At 45.0% G+C, this 22792-nt stretch overlaps 1 protein-coding gene across 1 annotated transcript in view; it reads right to left on the bottom strand.

The window, feature by feature from the left end:
* Positions 1–22792, bottom strand: part of pappab (pregnancy-associated plasma protein A, pappalysin 1b) — a 61398-nt gene that overhangs the window by 31273 nt on the left and 7333 nt on the right. Inside the window, exons 2-10 of the mRNA XM_076998164.1 lie at positions 22757–22792; positions 16308–16453; positions 15869–16162; positions 15456–15648; positions 15060–15181; positions 10982–11483; positions 3303–3431; positions 2908–2999; positions 663–859 (exon numbers count right to left, since the gene is read on the bottom strand). The exon at positions 22757–22792 is cut by the window's right edge and continues 1048 nt beyond it. Of these exons, the coding sequence (XP_076854279.1) occupies positions 663–859; positions 2908–2999; positions 3303–3431; positions 10982–11483; positions 15060–15181; positions 15456–15648; positions 15869–16162; positions 16308–16453; positions 22757–22792 (1711 nt within the window). The remainder of the gene's footprint in view (positions 1–662; positions 860–2907; positions 3000–3302; positions 3432–10981; positions 11484–15059; positions 15182–15455; positions 15649–15868; positions 16163–16307; positions 16454–22756) is intronic.

Raw genomic sequence — 22792 nt, 5'->3', positions numbered from 1 at the left:
CAGAATGCACTGAAGAAAACTGGGGAATTAGGGTGTACAGAGGTAGACTGTGGTGCAAAGCTGTGGCTGGATCCATAGTCTGGCACGAGAGGATAAAGATTAGAGACCTCATGTGTGTTGATTTATAGTTGATTTATAAGTAATTGTAGAAACGTGAGCTATTATCAACAACAATTTCTGTTGAGATAAATGTGTTTATATGACCTCAAATAACATAATGCTAAAAAACTTTTGTGTGCAATGTGTGACATCTGTGTGTGTGTGTATGTGTGTGTGTGTGTGTGTGTGTGTGTGTGTGTGTGTGTGTGTGTGTGTGTGTATGTGTGTGTATGTGTGTGTGTGAATGTGTGTGTGTGTGTATGTGTGTGTGTGTGTGTGTGTGTGTGTGTGTGTGTGTGTGTGTATGTGTGTGCGTGTGTATGTGTGTGTGTGTGTGTGTGTGTGTGTGTGTGTGTGTGTGTGTGTGTGTGTGTGTGTGTGTGTATGTGTGTGTGCGTGTGTGTGTGTGAGAGTGTGTGTGTGTGTGTATGTGTGTGTTTGTGTGTGTGTGTGTCTGTGTGTGTATGTGTTTGTGTGTGTGTGTGTGTGTGTGTGTGTGTGTACATGTGTGTGTGCACGTGTGCGTGTGTGTGTGTGTGTGTGTGTGTGTGTGTGGTCCCCACCTTTGTTACAGCAGGATACCCAACTGCCACCTCTGCAGGACAATGCACCCTGTGCTCGTGGGACACGTCCACCTCAGTAGCCCACTGGTCGATGAACCCACTGGGTGTGTAGAGCCCACAGTCCCTCACGCTTGTCTCCCGTTCAAAGTCTTCACACACGCCATCGCCATCATAGAAGTAGCACATGCTGGGTTCATCTGTGTATCACACAATATAGTTCGTTTATTTTCTGCAGCTGCACAACAGCAAAACCATTTTAGACCACTTTAGTCCTCTGGTCCATTCTAAAATCAGCCTTTCAATATACTATTCATTGCAATTGTGGAATGCAAAGGGTGTGTGTGTGTGAAGAGAGGCTGGGGTTCAAGGTTGGTACACTCATTCGTTCTCTTCTAATGTTTTTTGTGACCATGAGGTGTTTGGATTGTGTTAGCATGTGTGTCTGATCCCTATTCACCTTTCAGGGCCGGTGTGAGGTATTTCAGAGCACCAGTAAAGCCTTGTCACCTGCTCTGGGTGTAGGCCCCTGCTGTTGGTGCGCCATGGGGTGCCCATGAACTGCAGTGGTGGCCAGGAAACACGTTTGCAGGCTATCCACTTATCGATGTGATCGTTCCACGGCACTAGATGCTACAGCCATGCTGGGGCCCCTGGCGGCTAACCAGTGAAAATCAAGTGCAGGAAGTTGAATTCCATGTGGAGCAGTAGAATTATGAGCAACACTGTACTGTCTCCTCTTCCCGCGCTAAAAAAGCAGCAGATTTGGCACGTGCTTTTTGTGTGACGCATCGAAAAACAGCCCTGGAAAATAACTTTCCCAATGCACCAGAGGTTTTGCACCAAAATACAGCAGCCCCCCGCGAGGCTTGTTTTGGTACTGGCCCAAGACAGCCTGTGGATCACAGGAAAGCCCTGCTTTGAGATGAAGCTGTAACACTTTCTTCATGTCACATATTTTACCACTTGAAAATTCGGGGCTAAGAAAGGGCGGAAATGTGAAGTCATCTCAGAAAGTGTTTCGGACAGTTTTGGTTACAGCGGGATCTGTTCAGGATCATCTTTAAAATGTTATGACCTGTTGCCTGAAAGCAGCGGAGGTTGCAGGATATGGGAGAAACCAAGCTAGAAACGGTGGATCCCAGAGTGGATCCCGATGAAACTGCAGGGTTTTTGCTAGCTGTCCCGCTGGATCAGCACTTCTGCCAAAGGAACGAGACCGGCATGGGCTCACGTGTGAAGTAACGCTCACGTGTGAAGTAACGCACACAGTGGAACAGAAGTCAAAACCCCTGCAGAAAAGACCTGGATGGGTCCACTCACCCAGCTGAGGGTTTCAAAAAATAAAATCCAGTGGCCACGATTAAGTAGGCTGAAGCAGTAAAATGATGACAACCAATTTTCTTTGGAAAGAAAGGAAAGTTGAATTGAATTTCATTTCCTGTAAAGGACGAGCTCATTGATCTCCTTCTGAAGAGTGGCTCGATGGTCCCTGCTCTGAGAAGAGTCACTAATGAAGCTTCACCAGGGGTCAGAGCATCTTCTGAGTCTCCACGTTTACAGGCGTCCCAGGTCATCCCTTCAGCTAACTGGATATACATTCAAGGTGCCACTTCAGAAGGCTCGTGTTATTCTTTGGTCAGACCCCCAGTTCCCTACATTATACACCTCCAGCTCTCTGCTCCACTCACATGTTTTAGAATAAAAAGAAGAATGAAATGCTAACAAAGCTAGCAGGAAAAAAAATATCCACAAAAGTCTGCTAGTCGTACGTCTTAGAATTCCTGTTGGTTCCACTGCATAATGTCTAATGATTTGTTAGAGGTCTTGAGAGTGATTCATTGGGGTTCTTTAAGGGCAATTCCATTGTGAAGGAAGCTCGCATCATGTAAGTCGGACAGCCCAGTCAGTAAAGTTTAATTATGTTGCAGTGTGAGCATCACAAGGAGTAAGCCCCAGTCTGATTACACATGCATTGAATGTGACAATGAGATTTGGCTACTTTTGGGTGTGATTACGGTTCCTGAAACTGTTGCGTGGGTTGCTGGCAGGGACAATACTGACAATAAGTTCATAGAACTGACAGCACAAGCCAACCAGATTGTGTCAAACAGACCAAATAAATCAACACAACCAGTACAATGCTGCAAATACATCAACCTAAATGATAGAATGATGAGTGGTTGCATCAGATTAATAGGTGTGTGGTTTCCTAACTAATTCTAGCCAAAATGTTAGTGGAACATACCGACACAGTTAAATAGAGGCTCTTTCTTGCATTGGTTGGAACAGCCATCCCCGTTGGAAAAATTCATGTCATCACATTGTTCTCCCAGATATCTGAAACACACACACACACACACACACACACACACACACACACACACACACACACACACACACATATACACACACACACACACACACACACACACACACACACACACACATACACACACACTTTTTAATCTTTATAGTCAGTGTTTGTAGAGTAGCAAAAAATTGCACAGTTACAATGCAGTGAGATTCACCACACGTTTGAATTGAGGACCACAGCAATATTAATAGCAAGTATGTATCCCTGAAGAACGCTAAAATCCGTTCTCGGGTTGCTCTGTGGCCCGAGAGACTAATATGGCTTACTTTTGGACGTGTCCGTCTCCACAGTAGGGCGACCCAAGCTGATGCACGAGAGGGGGAGATGGTTCACTTTCTGCTGTCTTGGACACAGTCAGAACATGGTAGGTGTATATTTCACCAGACTCCACATCCCTACAGGACACACCCACAGATTCAGATATGGGTCACAGTCCTTCCGAGGGACCCTGACTGTTTACGATTACATACTTCTTATCTGTGTTGTACTCTGCTTGGACATACAGTCCAGAACAAAGATCTGGTCCACATATAAGGCTGTATATGAATAAAATGTATACTTTTATACCTTTTATTATCTTCCATATTAATCTCAGTATAAGGCACTAAATTATCTACAATAGTGTCTGTACAGCATACCTTAACAATAATAACTAAATAACAATCCAAGATTTTTAGAACTTAAATGATCAAGTACAGTGTTGGACAACATATCTGAAACTTTAATAATGGCCTGTTAAAAGGGGGTTAATTAAGGTCAGACATTACAGCAAATTCAGCTGAATTAGGACCTGTCATGTCATATAAAAATACACATTATTGGTAGCAGCTCTTCAGGACAGAGTATTGCTGTAAGATGGTGTGGCAATATTGGTTAGACTGAACACAGGGTTACCAACTTTTGAAGATCGCTCTGAGTGAGATTTGAACCTGGAGGAGGTGGTGAGTGTAAATTGTTGCGGGGGGGGGGGGGGGGGGGTAGCAAATGTAAAATGGACACAGATTAAGTATTATATCGCGATCTATCGATCGACGGTGGTTGGCGCCAGAGCGAACTAGTAACTCATTGAATCATATATGTGGATCAGAGGTAAATAAACTAGATTATTTTTTTTCGCGTGAGAAATCGGAAGTGTGGCGTGAGAGCGTGTGAAAAACGGTCAAATGCGTGTGTCTCACGCTCAATGCGTGTGAGTTGGCAACCCTGTGAGTGCAATATAGGCAGACTGAAACAATCGAGCACTGTTCATTCTCGAAATATGCATCTTACAAAGATCATAAGGTCATATGTAAAATCCTCAAACAAAGCACGCCATCGTGAAAGCTAGAGATCACTTAGGCCTGCATTTGATAATGTCCGTGTTCATGAGTCTACAATAAGAAAAACACAGAACAACAGTGGTGTTCATGGGAGGCTACCACTAAGGAAACCACTACTCGCCAAAACAAATATTGATGCCTGTCTCAAGTTTGCTAAAGACCACCTGGATGATCTGCTAGTACAATTGCAACAAAGTTCTGTGGGCAGATGAGACAGAAGTTGAACTATTTGAGAAATGTATACTGCGTTTTGTTTGGAGAAAACCAAAGCCTGCATGCCAACACTAAAACCCCAGCTCCAACTGTGAAGTCTGCTGAAGTGAGTGTAATGATGTAGGTCTGCCTAGCTCCTTTACGGCCTGGAGAGCTTGCAATATGACCACTGAATTCCAAGTTGTATCAAGAACCTCTACAGCATAATGTCATGGCGTCTGTCTAAATCCCAAAATGGGCTTTGTTATGCAACATGACGGTTATCCAAAACAGCAGTAAATCAACAACAGAGTGGCTGAAGCAGAAATCCCACGTTTTAGAACCGGCACATGATCAGGAGACTTGACCTCAATCTCCATTTGAAATGCTGGACCTGCATCAGTAGAACTTTCAAGGAAGACGACCCAAAAAATATGTGCAAACATCAGTGGTTTTGCATAGAGCAGTGGACAAACATACGTCAGAACCACTGTGGTAGACTGATCAGAACCACTGTGGTAGACTGATCAGAACCACTGTGGTAGACTGATCAGAACCACTGCGGTACACTGATCAGAACCACTGTGGTAGACTCATCAGAACCACTGTAGTAGACTGATCATTGTTCTGATGTAACTTCCATTAAAGGAGATCAGGTGGCACAAATCCAAAAGGTACAGACTTTACAAACTTCATACATATGCTGGGCCGGTGCAGATATAACGAACACCACATAACAGCACAAAACATCAGGACAGTGAAATGGCCAAAAGATAAGCCTACAGTCTGTGACCTTTTAGACAGCACAGCATGTGCCACAGAACAGGAGTGTCCAAGAACACAACCCGGGGGTGTAATACAAGCCCTCTGGGTGACACACTCACTAGAAACGCTCATCTCGGCAAGAGAGAGAAAGGCTGCAGCCGTGCAAGCTTCCCACGCACAAGAATTTGCTCGCTGTAGCATAGCAAAGCAACGGAGGTGCAGGGTGGGCTTCCGGACTAACGCGAACCCTGCACCCCATTAACTCTGCCCCACCGTGCTCTTCCTCCTCCTCCTCCTCCTCCTCATCTCCCTCTATTGATCCTCCCCCTATGAGTTTCCCAGAGCAAAGAGCCCAAGAAGAAAAAGGAAGGAGGTGGAGGTCTGGAGACCAGGATCAAATGGGAAAAGCTGCGGAGGGTGTGGGAGTGCTTTGTGGGAGGACAATGCCACCAGTTCCTGGTCTCATTAGTCCTTAATTCCCCTGCCTGTGTCCTGCGTGTCTTCTGGGAGGCTGACCACCTCCCACAACTCTGTGTGGATGCCCGCGGGGGTTGGTTAACGAGAACATGTTCAGCAGGTCTCGGATTGGCCGTGAGGAAAACCGTCCAGGCCGCGGCCCAGAAAGCAGCGACACCATTGGCCGGCTCTGCGAGCACACTTCCCAAACAGTCGAAAAATGGGTCAGAAAGTCAGAGCGGAGTGAGAACAGCACAGAGCCAGAGGAGTCCAAAAAGTACAGAAGCAGAGGGATGAGGGCCAAACGCAGGGGCCACAGGATCTGGGGCCACCATGCGGTCATCAGACTGTTGTTCTAATATGTGTTTGTTGTGGTCAGGGAGAAATGAAGCTAAAAAGAGTCCTGCAGCTATCTTTAACAGCCGCAGTGACTCCTGAGGTAGACCGTTGGCTTGACTTACATTGAAAGGAAAGGATATTTTGTCCTGTTGAATAATCATTTGCTACAACTGGAGTATTGTGCAAGGCAAGCCATTCTCACGAGCAACAACAAAACCTTCACAGCTGTGTTCCTGTAATTGAAAAACACAAGATTAAAAAGCTGCACCTTGGCCAAATCATAGTTAACGTTTGTTGAAACGATTTATTAATAAGGCTTAAAAAGTAAAAGAACGTCTTTCATGGAAACTTGTCAACTTGGACACAATAACAAATACTACCAGCAAGACCACACAACCACAGTATCGTGCGAAGACAGTAGACTGTACAGTTTATCGGAGTTCTTTGCCATGTTTTCATTTTGCGATGGTAACAGCACTTTTCAAGACTCCGTGCTAGAATGGAGGCTTGACCATGACATCGAAATCTTTTAGGCCAAACACACCCAGCAGCGGTGTGGGAAAGAGCAGCCACACCCACCCTGTGGATGCTTCTATGTGGGCACAGTCAGGGAGCAGACTGCTCTAGGAATAACAGTATAGCAATCAGGACTGAAACCCATACTAAACATTTAAACCTCTCACCTTCAGAGAAAAACCCAGGCTACATACAAAATAAGAGAGAGAGGGATGGTGGTGGTGGTGATGGTGGTGGTGGTGATGGTGGTGGTCGTGGTGGTGATGGTGGTGGTGATGGTGGTGGTGGTGGTGGTGATGGTCGTGGTGGTGGTGGTGGTGGTGGTGGTGGTGGTGGTGATGGTCGTGGTGGTGATGGTGGTGGTGGTGGTGGTGGTGGTGATGGTGGTAGTGATGGTGGTGGTGATGGTGGTGATGATGGTGATGGTGATGATGGTGGTGGTGGTGGTGATGGTGGTGGTGATGGTGATGGTGGTGGTGGTGATGGTGGTGGTGGTGTGTGTGGTGGTGGTGATGGTGGTGGTGGTGATGGTGGTGGTGGTGTGTGTGGTGGTGGTGGTGGTGATGGTGGTGGTCATGGTATCTGTCTAGACTCAGAACAGTAAAACTTAAGTGATACAACCTCCCACTCACTGATCAATATGGTCCAATCCACAGCCAGCTCGAATTAATAAAAGTCAAAGCCGGATACAGACCCTGCTGACCATCTGTTCATCTCCCTGAGAGCAGCGGGTTTGTGCCCCTGGTTTGCACTTTGTGACCTGCGTTGCTCTCAGTGAACGCTGAAGTAAACGTATCATAGCAAAATGGAAGAGTGGGAAATAATCAGGGAGATGCTTCCTGTCACACAACTGGGGAAGCCCAAAGTCCTCAGAGAGGGAGAATCTGTACTTGTTGATGTTATAATGCCAAGATCTCTTGAGATGACTGGGAGCTAACTGGGAGATGACTGGGAGATGACTGGGAAATGAATAGGTTGAATGTTAACTTAAAGTGAGGAAAAGTTTGCAGCTCAATCCTAGTGGTCACAAACGAACTGAATAATTAGAAACTGCATCAATTGTCAGTAAATACAAACCACACGTCTTAAATGATACAGCTCATATGAGTCATTAAAAAGAACAAACAAAGAAAACAAACAACAAAGGAAACAATAACTCCAAAACAACAACTACAACAACAGCCACACTGACTGCACCACCGCTACACCTCGTTCCCCATCAGTGGCTTTTGAACACGAGCCGTTTGCATCCACACCACACGCAGCCATGCGCGCTCTGAGCCTGCCGTTAACGAGGAGGTCACGCTCCCGGCTTAAACGTTGTCTCACGTGTGTTCTGTACCCCACGTAGCTTCTCTCACATTCATCCAGAACATCACTCCACGGTTAAGAAATTGCAGAGTGAAGCATTGCAGCCTTTTAAGCTGCTATGGAGAGCTCACGAGCTTCTTGAAGCCAAACAAGGGACTGTTTTTTTTTCAAGTTATGTTTATATGTTTTTTGTTTACCTTCTTTGAGGTAAACAATGGGCTTGAACCATTCAAACTCTGAGTTCGAACTGAGATCGGTGGCGGAGAGGAGGCTCTTAAACCTGCCCTGGAGGAAGAGGACACATGTCAGAGAGGGACAGGGTCTTATCCAAAGAAAGCCCACAAGCCGGCTTGAAGAATCCAGGCAGGATTCTAATTAATGATCTTCGTGGATTGCGAGTCTCTGCTAATCACTTCATTTTGGGATTAACATCTCCATATTTAAGGTCTAAAAGACAGTTATGTGAATATGAGCCATCTTTTTAGCATCAAAGCATAATTGTTATACTGAATATTTGTGTCTTCTGTGTGTCTATAATTTGATATACTTGCCATATGGATCATGGTGGTGCTGGCCAAAACAAGCCGATGAGTTTGATTCGTGCTGTCCTACTGCGAACTACACGCCAGGCACTCTGGGTAAGAGCATCTGTCCAGTACCTCAGTTGTAACACGATTGTGGAGGCGACTTTGCTCAGACTGCCAGAGGGCTTCACATAGCAATGGGCTGGGTTTACAGACATGGGGTTTACAGACGTGGGTTTACGGACATGAGGTTTACGGACATGGGGTTTACAGACATGGGGTTTACAGACATGGGGTTTACGGACATGGGGTTTACGGACATGAGGTTTACGGACATGAGGTTTACAGACATGGGGTTTACAGACATGAGGTTTACGGACATGGGGTTTACAGACATGATGTTTACTGACATGGGGTTTACAGACATGGGGTTTACAGACATGGGGTTTACGGACATGAGGTTTACAGACATGGGGTTTACGGACATGGGGTTTACGGACATGAGGTTTACGGACATGAGGTTTACGGACATGGGGTTTACAGACATGGGGTTTAAAGACATGGGGTTTACAGACATGATGTTTACAGACATGGGGTTTACAGACATGGGGTTTACTGACATGGGGTTTACGGACATGAGGTTTACAGACATGAGGTTTACGGACATGGGGTTTACGGACATGGGGTTTACGGACATGAGGTTTACGGAAATGGGGTTTACAGACATGGGGTTTAAAGACATGGGGTTTACAGACATGAGGTTTACAGACATGAGGTTTACAGACATGGGGTTTACAGACATGGGGTTTACAGACATGATGTTTACAGACATGGGGTTTACAGACATGAGGTTTACAGACATGAGGTTTACAGACATGAGGTTTACAGACATGATGTTTACTGACATGGGGTCAAGATTTCTAGTGAAAGCTAATGCACGGTTTTGGCAGCATGCCAACAGAGGACCTGTCTTGAACCCCAAGAGTGGCCCATTATTCAGAGTGTCAGAATAAATTATATAAACAAAAAATAGAACAATAACAAAGACACACGCATGTATGCACGCACACACACAGGCACACATACACACACACATACACACGCAAACACATACGACCCACACAGAAAAGACAATGAACACAATGCCTGCATCTTGAATGACTAAACTCTTCATTCCTGTATTGTTATTAAGAGACAACATCTGCCAAAAGAAAAGAAAACACACTCTAAACGTCTGTAATTTTTTTTAGGACTTCAGGCAGTGTGTGTGTGTGTCTGTGTGTGTGTTGGGGGGAGGGGGTGGTTATTTAAAAAAAACGCTCAGCCGGTCTCCTGACTTGTTACACTCTATAGATGCTACTTTTTAGTCATGACAGACAAGTTTAATTGACTGCACATTTCTCACTCTGCCAGACTACACACGTACATTAGATGTGCCTGCACTGTGCCCCAGAGGAGAGACTAGCACAGTTTCCCAAGTGACAAAATGAGAAACAAGGAGTAGAAGGAAGCCCTTTTTCTCCAAGGCCCAGCAGAACTGGCATCTTTGGCCAAAGGGGCGCGTAAGGGGGGTTGCTGGTGTTGTTTTTCAACACCACTGCTCACACCCTCCCCCCTCCTCTCTTGCACTGTGTGGTCCCTGAACTGTGAACCCGCGCTTACTGAGATTCAGGATCCCCGAGCCAGTCTGTAGATCTGACATGTTTTCCACTCCAACACGCTTGAGGCTGCAATGTACCACAGGTCCTCTATTTTGCGCAGATCTAAGCATGTGAGAACGCAAAACTCGTTTGGAGTTTTGGAGAACAAGCAATGTGCAAGACATCATGGGTTGTAACACTACAACCATGCAGACACAACACCCACAGGGAAGAAGGAGACAGCTCGAGTGTGATCGCTCTGTTGTGGTGATTTACAGCCAAGAGATAGGACGTTAAAACTCTCTCTCTCACACACTCTCTCTCTCTCTTTCTCATGAGAACATGAGGCTTTACTTCAAGCATGCTGGACCGATTTATTCTACCTCTCAAAGGTCAGGTTACAAGGTCTATATTTCTCAATAAAAAGGGCAGTTCATGTGCGTGGTCCGCCTGTCACCCCTCGCCTTCCAGAGCCCTTTACCACCGAGGTCTCTCACTGCAAAAGCTCACCCACTGTTTGTGGCCGAGTGCTCAGGACTGATGATTGCTCCAGCAGACTAACCAGTGTGCGAGCTCTGCAGAAGGTGTCTTTCTCATAAAGGCCGGCTGTGAAATTCTTTGAGCTGGCGTAAACCCCCAAACCCTGGGGCCCAAAGGGCATGTTTGTAGACCCCACACATACAGAGAGGACCCGGGACAACATGCCAAAGCAATGGATGCAAATGCGACCAGCATGGATACTTCTGAGCGAGGAAGTCTCCGGAAAAATAATCGAACATCTATATCGCACATGTCTTGTATTTGTACGGTCTTTAATCACACCACTAAGCATTAAAACCAGTACAAACAAATGGTCAAGCATTGCCAAATCCCTTGTGCTTACCTGTCTGTGTATCTCCTGGTGCCCTCTGTTAGAACCACGCCGAGAGGGGCGTGGCTGAACGGTGGATCCCGCGTCAGCTTGTAGCGCAGCGGCCGGCACGGCCAGCAGAAGGCGCAGCCGGGTCTGGAGACCATGAGCGTGGCGTCTATCTCCAGGTGCTGCTCCATGGTGAAGAACTGCACGCCGTACACCTCCTCGTCCACGGAGAGCTTAAGCGTGAGCGGCGTGTCACAGAAGGCGCTCTGCGGGCCCAGCGACACGTTGTTGCCGCTCAGCGTCAGCAAGACGACGTTGTGCAGGGCCGTCGCCCCGCCCTCCTCCGCTGAGAAGAAGGTGATCCAGACGGTCAGGGAGTCGGGCACCAGCGGGTGGGCGAAGTCCACCTGCAGCATGCAGCCCTGCGGGGGGCAGGACGCCGAGCCCACGCTGGCCGTGTCCAGCCCGGTGTTGGGGCTCCACGTCCTCACGCTCGGTTCACACACCTGCTCCACGTCCGGCGCACCTGGAGAACAGCAGCCAGGTCGCTCGAGGTTAGTCCCGAACTCTGAGAAAGCCAAAACGGTGTAGCCCGTTTAATGAAATTTAATTTCCTCGCAAATGTCGCACTAAGGCGTACGAAAACATGCTGGGTGCCAGGTTTGGTTCAAGTCATTAGCATGTGTTGGGTGTCTGAGCTCCTGCAGAACTAACATCATAGGCAAGAAACACCCCACTCCAGACTTGAGTCATGCTACACTCACTAACCATTTCAACATGTGCTAACTGCTCACTTTAAGACCGACCTGGGGTGATTTTTTCAAACTTCTTTCTTTCATCTTTTAAAATGCATAATCGGTACAAATACTACTGTAGCGCCCCTCCAATGTCACAGGAGCAGTACAAAACAACGCTTCTGTTCAGCTGTGTGTACGGCTCAAGAAATATGATAACTACAGACCAAATGCTCTCTTGTTCCGTATGTTACATAAAAGAGTCAGAAATTCAGAATAGTGATCGCCATACGCTCATACGATTGTAAATTTGACTGGGATCACGTTGAACATTCCTTCCAGCTCCTGTTTGGAATGTGCGGCACGGTCTTCCTAGCCACCGCGTCGTTCGACCGAAACCGTACACGCCCTGGCGAAAGACACGTTTCAAAAACAAACAAACAAACAGACTTCGGTGGTGCAAGCAGCGTCCTTTAGCAGGAGGTCATTCGGGGAATTTTGGACCTCGGCCCAGTTATTCTTTCAGGAGCTGTCGAGGGGCCATAATGGGGTATATTAAAGAGGCAGGGACCCAGAGAGGGGCCGTGTTTGGCCAGAAGGCCCCACTGAAGATGTCTCCCTTAAGGAGGAAAATGGAGTTCAGATGATTCTATAGACCTGCTAACGAGAACAAGAGTGTTGAAGGGTAAGGAAAGAAACAAGAGTGACCGTGATATGATAAATGTGAGCAGGGTTTACCTCATTCTCATTACTCACAATGGAGACTACCTCAAAAGCCTTTAAGATGCATTCATCTAGAAAGTGTCTAACGGGATTAGGGGAGAAGGGTACTGAACAAATACCTCTGCTTTGTTAAATGCACCATGTCCAGCCAGACAATCTCCTATATATGAGTAATACATTAAGGAAATTCCTATCCCACTTGTTGATAGTAAATGGCCTTTGAAGGCAGAGAACCCAGAGCATCTTGCAGGCTAAAACAATATGTCTATAGTTTCCATCATAATCCATGTTATTCATACTTGGCTTGCTACATGTAGGAGGTCAGAGAGGAGGCAACCCCACACACCACTGGCATCTGCAGGTCGAGACAAAGAACGTATGCTACGCTGCTGAATGTCGTCTTTTCCATTCATTTCCCATGCACCCTTTTTTGTTCGGTAGCAAGTGTGAATACTGGGTGGTGCGTTCGTGAATTTACTTGGTAGCAACATAAGGAATGATTAAACACTTTAAACGGATCGCTATTTGTATCCTGCTAGCATAAGCTACATTTATGATATTCGTAAAGATCCGGGCCAATAAAACTTTATTTAACATCATAAATGAAAGTGTCTGGTGACCGAGGCAGTCAGGTGACTGGGTAGCACCGACAGCATTTGAGGTCACCGAACTGCGTGACGGTTGGGTCCAGCGCACGCAGCCGGCACGGAGGAGCGGCCGAGTCTACAACACGTGGTGGGTTTTTGGAAGCAGCGCGGGAGGCTCGCGAACTGCTGAGGTGAGGGTCAGAGATGCCACGCATTCCGCACATTCCTGGGTTTTTGTGTCTCGCAGTTACCCGACGTGCTGTGGGATTCCGCTTCATCGCTTTGTGCTCCAGTGTTTTGAGGCGGGAGGGAGGTGAGCACGTTCGGAGGTTTGGGGCGGGTGGGGGTTGCAGAACAGTAAAAATACACACGTGTTCAGCTTTTAGCCATTTAACTTTGAGAGCTGGTGACGAAGAGCATATATTAGAGGTTGGAAGCACTACAGGCAGGTGATGGTCTCTGAATCTGTGCAAAGGCAGCAGTTCAAGGCAGGTGCAGCTTGTCAAAGGCAGGTCTGTATGTGATAGTCAACAGTGGAGGGATCAGGTATTGAGTACACCAGGGAAGGGCTCCAAACGCAGAGTGGAGTCTGTCCAAATGTTGTGATAGTAGCAAGTCCAGACACGCTTCACTCAGCTGACTGAGCGCAGGCAGCGCTAGGCCAACTTGGCTTTGAGGAATATGGCCTTCACCCGCCACACGGTTACTCTCCTGTTTTTTTAGAAGTGACCCAAACTGTCCCAAATGTAATAACCCACTACGTTATTCATCAGAAAAATTAATCGGTTGGTCCTAGGGAATGCAGGCCTGTGGAGTGGGTTTCAGAGTTGTGTCTTATTCCCCTTCTGAGGCATTGTCACCTTTTACATGGACACATATGAAGAAAGTGTCACATCACCTAAGCATTCGTACTGTATATGTGTTAAGCCCAGAAACTGCTTTGTCTTTTGGTAAAAATGAAGAACAACACAGTTTTTATACATTAAGCTTTAGATGAGGAAAATCAAATTAAGAACATTTTTTGGCACAGTAAATGTTTTTTGCAATCACTGATATCACGGAAAACATGACTCACTCTCAAAGATTAAAAAACATTTTCATTCATATCACAAAGCTCTATGGACTAACTCTTTTATATATTTTTGTCCATATTTCCCATCTCTTAAAATAAACACATGAGAAAATCAAAATTTATGACAACCCATATGACTAATCTTTTCCACACGTTCTCTGAAATACTTTTGCACTTCAATTCAACATCAGCCTCTTTTCGTCATGTTAGTCATGTTAGGTGTGATACTTCAATCATACACTCCATCCAATAAAACAGCACTCACTAATTAAATGTAATTTTCAATTGTCTTTCATTCCTTTCCAACACTACCACATTGAGCATGAAAAGAATGGGTATATAATCTCAAGTGTCAATAGCTACTAAAACGCGTTCAAATGTATTCAAATTATTCAAATGAGCTTACGAACGGATGTTTGACCAACTTTCCCTGATCAACCAACAGATCAAAAGAGGCTTACATGTTCAGTCAGAGTATCAGTATGTGATAGAAACTTCGTAACTTACTTTTTTCTCTGTTATTGTCTGGTAGGACATATAGAAGTTCGTATCCATTTTGTTCGCTGTGGTGTGCAATTCATATCACAAAGGCCAATACAAACGGATTGAAACATCATGTAATGCCGAATCGTGTCTCCATGGGCCGTGAGAAGTTATATTTCTGTAGATCAGAGGCTTCTGCTGGCTATTAATGAAGGCGATCGTTAAACAGCACTGCATGCTGGGATTTGAGTTAGAAGCCAGAGCTGAATTAAGAAAACTGTAACACAGTATGCAACAAGACATAAACACACACGCTGTGATGATAATTCCTCCTCCAGTGTTAATAACACTACAGTGGTAGTTATGTTCTGAATCACAGCTAAGATTTAAGATTTAGGTGTGAATTGCTAAAGTTTATGGTTTAGATTGAAAGGGGATGTTACGTTCGTACGGCGACAAATGTCGAAAGGCTGATGACACAGTGCTGAGAGAGAGTGTCTTACCCTCTGCTTCACGCGGGCTCCAGTGTCCCGAGGGGACACAGGGTCTCAGGGAGGAGGCGTTGGTGGCGTACTGCAGGAGCACCTGGCCCTCTGCGCATCTATCACATATTGATCCCACTTCTCTAGGAAACGAACAGACAGCCGAGGTAGAAACTTAGACAGAGAAACAGAAACACGTCCAGTATCCTGAGGTCATTTCACGTCTATTAATCTGAAGAATTCAGTCGCTGGAAAATATCAGAAGACATCAGGCAACAATTACAGGCATGTACAAGAATAGCTGAAGTATATTCGTAATGTTAGAGTTGAGCTTTCAGTCTCAGATCAGGTTTCCGTTGTCTTTACCAATCTACAGAATAATATCCCACAAAGTCAGAATCTGTTGTCCATTTTCACCTGTCAAAGAACTGTCCGGTTAGGGCAGGAAACCACTCCAGGGTGAGGGAGTTGTGTTCTTGTCTCGTCAGGCGAGGAGACAGAGGGACTGGTGCCGGTTTGCTGCCAGGTCTCCAGGACTGGTAGACCAGATCCAGGTAACAGTGCATCCGAGCCACCTGGTTTGGTGTGAAGGAATCCGTGCAGTCGTCATCTGCAAGAGGTGAAGGGAAATTAGGGATTAAAGTTGCATAAACTAGTAGGCTACAAATAGAAAGTGTAGAGCATCTGAGTGTTTCTCTGGAAGGCCTCGTTAAGAACAAAATGTAAGCACTGAAGAGTGTGTGAGTATCCCTGCATCACCAGGTGTGCGCGCACATGTGTGTGTGAACAGTGTAACTCAAATACTGGATCCCGTCTGCTGTATGTCTCACCTGCGTAGCTCATGTAGTTTCTATATGGTGTGTGCTTGAAGGAACGTTGTCCACACGTATCGTTTCCAGGTTCTGGGTCTTTGCAGTACTTGTACTTTGGTGTGGGGTTTGTATCTGCACACAGGTCTCCAGTTTCTAACGAGGGCTCGGTCTCCAGACAGGCATCGTTACATGACTCCACTTCTGAAACCCCCCTGAAAACGTGGTACAGTCCGAGGCTGTGGCCAATCTCGTGGATCATGGTGTGCGTGTGACCGAACGTTCCATAGAACAAGGGGTTTAGCACGATGCCACCTCAAAAAAAGAGAAAGAGAGGACAGATAACGCAACTGCCACCATGCTCATGTTCACTTCATCTCATCCACATCATAAAAAGAACAGAAATCCGGCCAAACACAACCGGGCCGTCTAGTTCTGTTACAGTGCTGCTGCTGTTTACCTAAATGTGTTAACGCCTCTTTGTCCCAAGGCCACGTGGCTACTCCAGCCAGATCTTCATCAGAGGAGTTTGCAAAGAAGACATTTAAGTGTGTGGAGCTGTCCAGGCTCAAGATCTCCTTCAGCTCCCTCACGTCAAGGTAGGCCCTGAGACAGAGACAGCAGGACAGGACGCTTACACAACATCAAACGATCAAATGGCTTTCTGGGTCTTTACAATATGTAAATAGTGTATATTACTTGGTATATTACAATATTTTGATGTTACTATGAGTAGAAGTACACAACTAGCTTAAATTTATTAACTGCTTCAAGGTGAATCAAAAGTAAAGCTAGCATGGACATTTCCAAACCTATAAAAGGTTTCAGGATTAGGAATCAGTAATCTTTGAAAGAACAACCCTAATGAAAAACAACTGCATGAAAAATTCTTCTAAAAAGACCCTACTTACTCCATTTAGGGCCATATACAGTAATCAGCAAATCAAAGCAATAGTCTGTTAATGACATTTGGGGCAATTGTGAGGACTGTAGATTCTGTAGCTTGAAGCTGGTTGGGCAAACCAAATCTCCAGATAACATCTGCAGGCCTGCTGGGAAATGCTGGCTGTTCCTTTCTTATATTGCTAAAGTTCTTTATGAGCGTTCACAGCTCCTCATGGCTATCTGGAGATGGTCCAGTTTGGTCCACCGCCTGTATTGCATTCTCCAAGTTATTCTTGTTTTTTCTGATTTTAATTTTTTGTGTATTGTATTACATTTGCAATCCATAATAAAGGTTTGTTCCGGGTATGCTCAGGTGGTCAACAACGCAATAAAATATGTTGATGCCATTAGGTAGTAGTAGTTTTTTGATGCCATTAGGTAGTAGTAGTTTTTTGATGCCATTAGGTAGTAGTAGTTTTTTGATGCCATTAGGTAGTTTTGTGAACTTTTTCACTCTGATGAACTTCTTTGTTGGATCAATGTCAGTGATGTGATTGTTTTAAAAGCAAATTGTAAATAACCTGAAAATCAGATTTTTTTTCTAGAATTCATATTTATTTGCTCCATTCGACTGACAATGTACATCTACAAAACACAAAGCTATTATTTGTCACAATGTAGAATTATTTTGGGGGATCAGGGATGAAAATTATACTTAAAGAACCATAACTAATCACATTTATCGCCACACAGGCATCTTGCTGAACTGAAAGAACCTGTATAGAACTAGTCTAAGCATCAATATGAGCTTGTGTGTGTGTGTGTGTGTGTGTGTGTGTGTTGAATTGCTTAGAGTATGTAAAGAATTGCAAAGCAGAGCAGGGTTCTGTAATTTAATGGCCCTCCTGAGACTTACAGGGTCACACTGGGAGTTTGTATTTGGAATGAAACTTGAGCTCAGCTCTAAGGCCAGCTTTAATGTCAGAGGTCACTGGCTCTGTCTAGTTAGGAATGCATTGTGTCATCTGGATGGATCCAACCACAGCCCCCTTATTATTCTTAGAATTTAATTTGGGACATTTTAGCATTTTTACTCTCCTATTAGTGCGTTTTTCCCGTAGTTTTAACCATCCTACAGATGAAATATCCTTACTCTAATACACACTACCATTATGCACAGATACACTTCCATGTGTTCCATATGTCCAACAGCACGGGCACCGATCAATGCATATATTCATATTCATCTACTGAGATGTATCGTGTTTCGTATGAGCTCCCATCTCACCTTCTGTCTCATTGAACCCTTAGTGGAGGTGCTCTCCAAACATTTCCCTGTTGGAAAAAACTCAAGCAAAATAAAGAAAAGCCGTGCTCAGACACCCCCAACCATCTCACAACAAACCCCCACTAACCACCATTCAAAAAAAGAGGCCAGTACCTCATTCCATCTCCTAAGAACAACATCTGTTGGCCAATTCACTACAAAGACCAATCAGGCCACAGTCCTGCCACAGCAGTGTTAAATCCTGGGTTAGCTGAGATATTATGACAATATATGTAATGTTTGTAGGGCTTTTAAAATGTATTAGTCTTCTGAAGTGAACACAGGCTTGAGAAAGATGAAGATCTTTTTCCTCTTATTTACTTATCTTCAGGTTTCAGACCACAGCACTCTGTCCTAAAAAGACATCACTCAACATCATAAATCAGAAAACCTGGAGGGCTTGTGACATTTCAAATGATGTTAAGTGCAGCGCACTGCTGAAAAATGTACAAAATGTTTATACCTTATCTGGATCCTATGGATATATGTTTGCTTAAGACGTGCTCTGACACGCCATACAAATGCAGGTGGCTGTTCATAAACATCCCATTTTGATAAGCATATCAATTAGCACGAAAAGGTACAATGTATTTGTTTGGGATTTCATTTGAGGCGCTCGTAAATGTCCGCTCTAGGAAGCTTTGTCTTTTTTATCCTCACTAAGCATTCTTTTATCAAACTGCGAAGATTAAACATCCGTCTTGGTTAAATATACACCCAGAGTGAGGGGCGGGAACCGTTTCCCACATGGTTGTGAATAAACATGGCAGCTAAGCGCGAGGTGCATAGACGAAACTCCACGATTAGTCGCGGAGGTGGCGTAACAAGACAGCTGTGTGCAAACGAGTCAACGCTACAGGGACTTCGGAGGTGGGCACACCAGGTTCCGCTGCCTACATCTGTTTAAGCATGAGTAGAGAGAGCACTGCTGAAGAAATCGACACTTGGGACACCCAAGATGTGCATGGGAACAGGAGGAAAAGAAATTGATATTTCAAAGCGATGTTTTCTTGCACTTTTAGGTACCACTTGAAGTCATATATTTTTTAAAGTAGCCCTCCTCTCCACCACTGGAGGGGTCAACTGACAGATGCCTTAACAGTTTGAAAAACGAAGACTGTGCATCACAGTTCATTCTATCCAAAGTCTCGTCACGCAGATTAAGCAGATGGTGACGGCGTCTCCTTGCACACTGCCAGGCAGGATGCAGGAGCGTTAGACAAGAGTGTTATCAAAAGCCATCAGAAGGCTTGTGAACGTCTGAGAGACAGGTCTATGGAGAACAGATGATATAAGGTTTCCCTCTTAATAATTTCAGGAATTTCATTATTTCCTATGAAAATATTGGCTGATGTTTGGGCTATACATAAAGAGAGGAAATGGGCAGAGAGTTCAGTGGCAAGATTAATAAGATGGCTATGGATCAAGATTAAGAATGAGCTTGTTCTCTAAAAAGCTTCACCCTGTCCGTACTAAAAGTTCCACTACTGTAGGTCAAAGCTGCCTAATCAAATCAATGAAACCTAATCCACTGGCCCACCCAATCAGATGTGGGTGTATGCCTGCTACAAACCCAGTAGGCCAGGCTGGCCAATGCCTGCTTTGATGACTGGGTCACTGCACCATTTAGTTAAAGCTTTTCTTTCTTCCAGCGGGGCAGTAGGTAACACCAGCAGAGCTAATAGTCTTAAGTCTTGGGCTTCCGCTTCACTAAAGGCCACTTACAGTGATTTAACTCTCACACCCGAGGATCCTGGACACTGAGTGGAAACGCACGTTTGCATCTGCTTAGTCTATTGATTAATATGAAATAAAATCACACGTGGTGAATGTTTAATGCGTTTGAGTCCATTTAGCTCATCATGTCAACTAATCTCAAACGGGCACCGAAATAATGAATTGAAACTCTTATTTTACCGCGTGGAGAGCGAAGGAAGAGACTAGGCCAAATGTGGACGTCACGGAGACGTCAGCGCTGCCCCTGGCGCGCGCGCGCGGGGTGCTCCGACTGTTATGTTGGCGTATTTATTTTCTGGTGTATATTAAATGCGCGACTACGACTCCATTTACACCAATGCATTATTCATCGGTATCCATAAAAGGGGGAAAAAACACGCCAATACAGAAGTACTGCGTGTGGCTTTTTGGCGGGTTGGCACGGCGACGCTCCAGTTGGAGGAGACTGTAATGTCCTGAGTCCCTTCACTGATGCTTCTATCGGTCCCGCGCACATCACAGACGTCGTCAATCATCCGCGTGGTTAGCGCAACACAATAGCGGGCGCGAGGTTTTGCAACCGCGCGGGAGAACTCGCAGCTGACCTCTACAGAAATAACATAATTGAGTGACGGCAAAACCATAAAGTTGATAAGAGGGAATGGGGCGAGGGAGCACGCGAATTGTAAATCCCACATATTTATGTGCAGCTTTAGGTGATGTTCAGCGTCTCATGGGAGATGATTAAGTGAGCTATTATGTGAAGGTGTCGTTCGATTATAAACATTCACTCCAACATACTGTAAACAAGATAGTTACAGGAATGAAAAAGACAAGTAAATCACATTTTATATTAGATCGAAAACTGTAAATCCATCAAGGTGCGTGATGAACTTTAAATAGCGTGTGTCCAAATTAGCTTACTCCTTAGATCTGAATGAAAGCAGCTACTCGGAGCTCATGCACAAATGGATCAGCTCTGATCATTATGGAGTGCTAAAGAACTGTTTAATTGCTGCTGTTTAACAGGAGGAAATCCCTCTGTCTCCATGGCTTATCTCTTTATCCTCCCCCAGCTCCTAAACACCAGAGGCTTGTGTGTGTGTGTGTGTGTGTGTGTGTGTGTGTGTGTGTGTGTGTGTGTGTGTGTGTGTGTGTGTGTCTGTGTGTGTGTGTGTGTCTGTGTGTGAAAGAGAGAGGCAGAGAGAGACAGGTGCTTTTACGAGCCTGTCCGGCTCTTTAAATTGAGGTGCTAAGAACACTTCTCTTTGCCTCAAATCCTCGATTAAGCAAAACCCCATTTAAATGGCCTGGTTTACAAGCTAAGTGGCTCTGATTCAGCCACAGTTTGTGAATTCGGGTTCCTTGGACAGACGCAGATGGTCTCAGATGTTCTCCAGGCCAGTATGTGTTACTAGGATCTCTGGACACATTCTGTAAGCCCTGTGGTGTGGATGAATGAGATGAACGGAAGCACTAGTTCTTTTCCCCCTTCAACTTCATTCTTAACAGCTCCATAGCTGTGGATGGGACGTCCTACTCCCTGAGTTATGATTGCGCTAGGAAACCTGGCCCTCCTCACGGCTTACTCAGCAGCTCAGTTTGCATGGCAGATAAAATGTAGAATTGCACAGAGACACCAACTAATCGCATGTGATTAACAGTTTATGATTCATATTTCCCACATAGTATGCTTTGCAAAAATCCTGCAGCTAAGATATGTCACAGCGTTGGGTGAGCAGATTCTCCATGCCAGTGAAGACCCTCTTTGTTTTTTTGCAGGACGTTCTGTGCATTCATACTGCGCATTCTTCCACAGTCTGAACGGAATGTCAGATCATTTTGTTATTCAGCCTTTGGCAAAGTACCCCAGACATACCATAATCAAATCAAAACATGCAACACGAGGTTTTTCCCCCTCTCTGGTTGACTCACACGTTTCAGTCTCCCTGCACTCCACAGTACAAACGCTCGGGCGTGTGTGCATACACATGCAGATAGAGGTATGCTTGAACACCAACACCGACTAGGCAGTGAAGGGAGGAAGATGTTGACCTTCTGAACACACAGTATGAAAGGAAGATTCATTATGTGATTCACTTTGGTACAGCACACTACACTGAGATAGCAGCTCTTAGACAAAAAATGTTCTTCCATCAGAAACAAACTTGCCTTGATGAATCCATGACAACAATCCTTTTTTTTAAAGCCCAGGACACCAAATTCCTCATGTTACTGTGTGTATATATTTCTTCTAATCCTCAATAGACACTTCTGGAGAAATGGGGATTTGCAGTTAACGCTTCCTCTAGAGAATGAAAGGTGGGATTTTTATGGTATTAATATTCATTGTCCCCCATTTCCATCTCAACATATCTGTGGAAAGTTATGTTGCTGGAGATCATTCCCAGAAGAGCTCCCACTACCGTAAGTAATAGTGCTTCAGATCCTGCTCTGAACTGTAATTGGCTCTCACTGGTGTCCAGAGGGACTCTGTTTCCATTCTCTCTTACTCCCTATCAATCCACTTTTATAAGCTCTCGAAAGGGAAGAACTATTCCTAACATCTCCTTTCTTCCCATCTATTCACCAGAGTACTTTGTTTCAGCCACAAAGCAAAAAACAACTGGCTTCTTGGCTTTGAATGAATGCCACAAAGGGCCACAGGGAGCGGTAAAGCACGCACTGCCTGTGAACACCAAAACACAAGGTACAAAGCAGCACATCATCCTCGAGCCAAAGATCCTTTGCAGATCTAAAAATATACTAATGCTAGGTCTTCTCAAAGACTAGATTTTACAAGTTCATTCTAATGTCTTACTCTAATGTACTCTCATCATACTCAATGGCAGACAATGTTTGGGCTCTCCTGAATATAACATTTAGTAAACTTTGTATCATAATAGTTTTCATGTAATAGTCTGAGAGTGATTCTTAGCACGAACAAAATGTAATAGAATACTTCAAAATAGTTAGCATACCTGTAGGGTGAGGAATGGTTAAAGCAAGTCTTGGTG

Source organism: Brachyhypopomus gauderio, chromosome 3, assembly GCF_052324685.1.
Source record: "Brachyhypopomus gauderio isolate BG-103 chromosome 3, BGAUD_0.2, whole genome shotgun sequence".
Taxonomy (NCBI): domain Eukaryota; kingdom Metazoa; phylum Chordata; class Actinopteri; order Gymnotiformes; family Hypopomidae; genus Brachyhypopomus; species Brachyhypopomus gauderio.
This window is presented reverse-complemented; position numbering and strand designations above follow the sequence as displayed.